This window comes from Sapajus apella, unplaced genomic scaffold, assembly GCF_009761245.1.
Source record: "Sapajus apella isolate SASKATOON/1434 unplaced genomic scaffold, GSC_monkey_1.0 scaffold14, whole genome shotgun sequence".
Lineage (NCBI taxonomy): Eukaryota > Metazoa > Chordata > Mammalia > Primates > Cebidae > Sapajus > Sapajus apella.
In genome coordinates this window covers 14579071-14581584 of record NW_022436954.1, presented here as the reverse complement: position 1 = coordinate 14581584, position 2514 = coordinate 14579071, and the positions used below count along the sequence as shown (strand labels likewise).

The 2514-nt window shown below is 36.6% G+C and overlaps 1 protein-coding gene across 1 annotated transcript; it reads left to right on the top strand.

The window, feature by feature from the left end:
• The first annotated feature begins 210 nt into the window (after positions 1 to 210).
• LOC116554555 (olfactory receptor 5D13-like) lies at positions 211 to 1807 on the top strand. Its single transcript, XM_032282474.1, has 2 exons — positions 211 to 347; positions 856 to 1807. Exons 1-2 carry the CDS (start codon positions 211 to 213, stop codon positions 1805 to 1807), a joined length of 1089 nt encoding a protein of 362 aa, XP_032138365.1.
• Positions 1808 to 2514: the final 707 nt, after the last annotated feature.

Below are 2514 nucleotides of genomic sequence, written 5' to 3'. Positions count from 1 at the left end.
AACACAATATGTATGTTTTTTGAGGGAAGATGAAGACCATTATCTACCATAAAAGTCAGAGATGTCCATCTCACTTTAGTCAATTTATAGAGATTATGGAAATAATAAATCCTTCACTTAAAAAATGTTCCTACATATCCTAATAATGCTAAGTATCAGATAACATATCAAGAAAAGATAACATATTTACAATTTTCAGTAATCAGAAAAATGTGGCTGATCAAGTGCACTATTCACATTCTACAGGAAGGATCTAAAATATGTGGAGAGAAATGTGTGATTCAATGTAGGGAGGGCATTGGAAAGGGAAATTCAGAAATAGCTATAGAAACAACTGTCACCAAAATGTAATGATCATTTTTCTGAGTCATTAATTTTCTTTTCTGAGTTCCAAGTTCTCATCATTTAATAGATGAAGAGGTGAAAAAATTACTGAAGTTCAAAAGAAGCATTTTATTGAAATGAAATAAAATGCCAATGCTTCTCTTCCTCCAAGATAAGCATTTTCAGTAAACTCTAAGTCATGCAAAACGCAGATCCGTCTTTTTCATGAAGCCAGTTGCCTCCATTGCTAGTGAACCAGAACATTTGAAATATACTGGAGTCAACTGCACTTTTGTTCTTCCCCTCTCAATTCCCATATTTTATTATTATACTGACACACATTCTATATGTACTGTATATTTGTGATGTTAGTAAATTATAGCTTGCGAAATAATGTAATGGTTGAAACTAAGCATTTCCATAAAACTCTTTACAGATAATCTCTGAACCTCACAACATTTCATCATTTTACTTGGCCTTGTCCAAAAATTATTGTTGCGACTTTGAATCAACTTTCCTATTTTGTCCCAGGGACCAAAAAAATCAGACTTCTGATGTCATCTTCGTCCTCTTGGGCTTCTCAGAATATCCAGACATTCAGGTGCCCTCGTCCCTGGTCTTCCTGACCATCTACACAGTCACTGTGCTGGGGAACCTGGGCATGATCATGGTCATCAGGATCAACCCCAAACTCCACACCCCCACGTACTTTTTCCTCAGCCACTTGTCCTTTGTTGATTTCTGTTATTCCACCACAGTTACCCCCAAACTGCTGGAGAACTTGGTTGTGGACGACAGAACCATCTCCTTCACAGGTTGCATCATGCAATTCTCCTTTGCCGGCATATTTGTGGTGACAGAAATATTCATGCTGGCTGTGATGGCCTATGACAGATTTGTGGCGGTGTGTAACCCTCTGCTCTACACAGTTGCAATGTCCCAGAAGCTTTGCTCCTTGTTGGTGGCTGCATCATACTCCTGGGGGACAGTCTGTTCCTTGACAATTACCTTCTTTCTCCTGGAATTATCCTTCAGAGGAAATAATATCATGAATAACTTTGTGTGTGAGCCTGATGCCATTGTTGCTGTGTCATGCTCTGACCCCTATGTGAGTCAGAAGGTCGTTTTAGTTTCTGCCGCATTCAATGAAATAAGCAGCCTGATGATCATTCTCACTTCCTATGCTTTCATTTTTATCACTGTCATGAAGGTGCCTTCCACTGGGGGGCGCATGAAAGCCTTCTCCACGTGTGCCTCCCACCTGACTGCCATTACCATTTTCCATGGGACCATCTTTTTTCTCTATTGTGTTCCTAACTCCAAAAGTTCATGGCTCATGGTCAAGGTGGGCTCTGTCTTTTACACAGTGGTCATTCCCATGCTGAACCCCTTGATCTATAGCCTCAGGAACAAAGATGTCAAAGAGACAGTTAGGACGTTAGTCTTTACCAAATTATTATGTCTCATAAAGTCTAGAAGATGAACTTATTTCTATTCAAGAATATTGTGCAGAACTGCCCAAAAGTCCAGAATTGCTAACAATCCAAATTCCTTTTTCAAACAGGAAAGCAGTGCATGTGTTTAATATAACCCTAGTTAGGTGTTTTTTTGACATCTGTTTAAATTCTAGTAGATTAGCTAACAAGTAATACAGTAACGGAATCTCTAACGATTTAACTTGTCATTAAATCAGGATTTGTTATGTAAAGATTTCTGAGTTAATATACATTTTCCTTTTGCTGCCCAGGTAAACCTTGTTTTCTTTTTCACTTGTTGGAAAATGGTCTTGTAGATTTGTTCTGAAAATTTATAGCTTACCATGAAGGTGGATATAGCAAATGCAATACAGTAAACTAAGAGAGGTTCAGTATTCAGACACTAAATTTAAAAGAAATAGTTATTAAATTCCACATAGAGTACATTGGTATGTGTATAAGGCATACGTCTGCCCACAAAGTCCAGAATGTTGTTTGGTAAAATTGTATTCGTTTACATAAAATTTTATTTGTTCATTGTATACAATATATCAAAAACAACAATAGTCACATATTTTAGAAATAGCTATTTTGAAATCTGAATTTGTCATTCTCGACAATCTATTTCTATATAAGTTATATATTGATCCATATCAAAATACCATAAAGGTCAGTGATACATAACATTAGGTAATTATTATTATTTTATCTATTG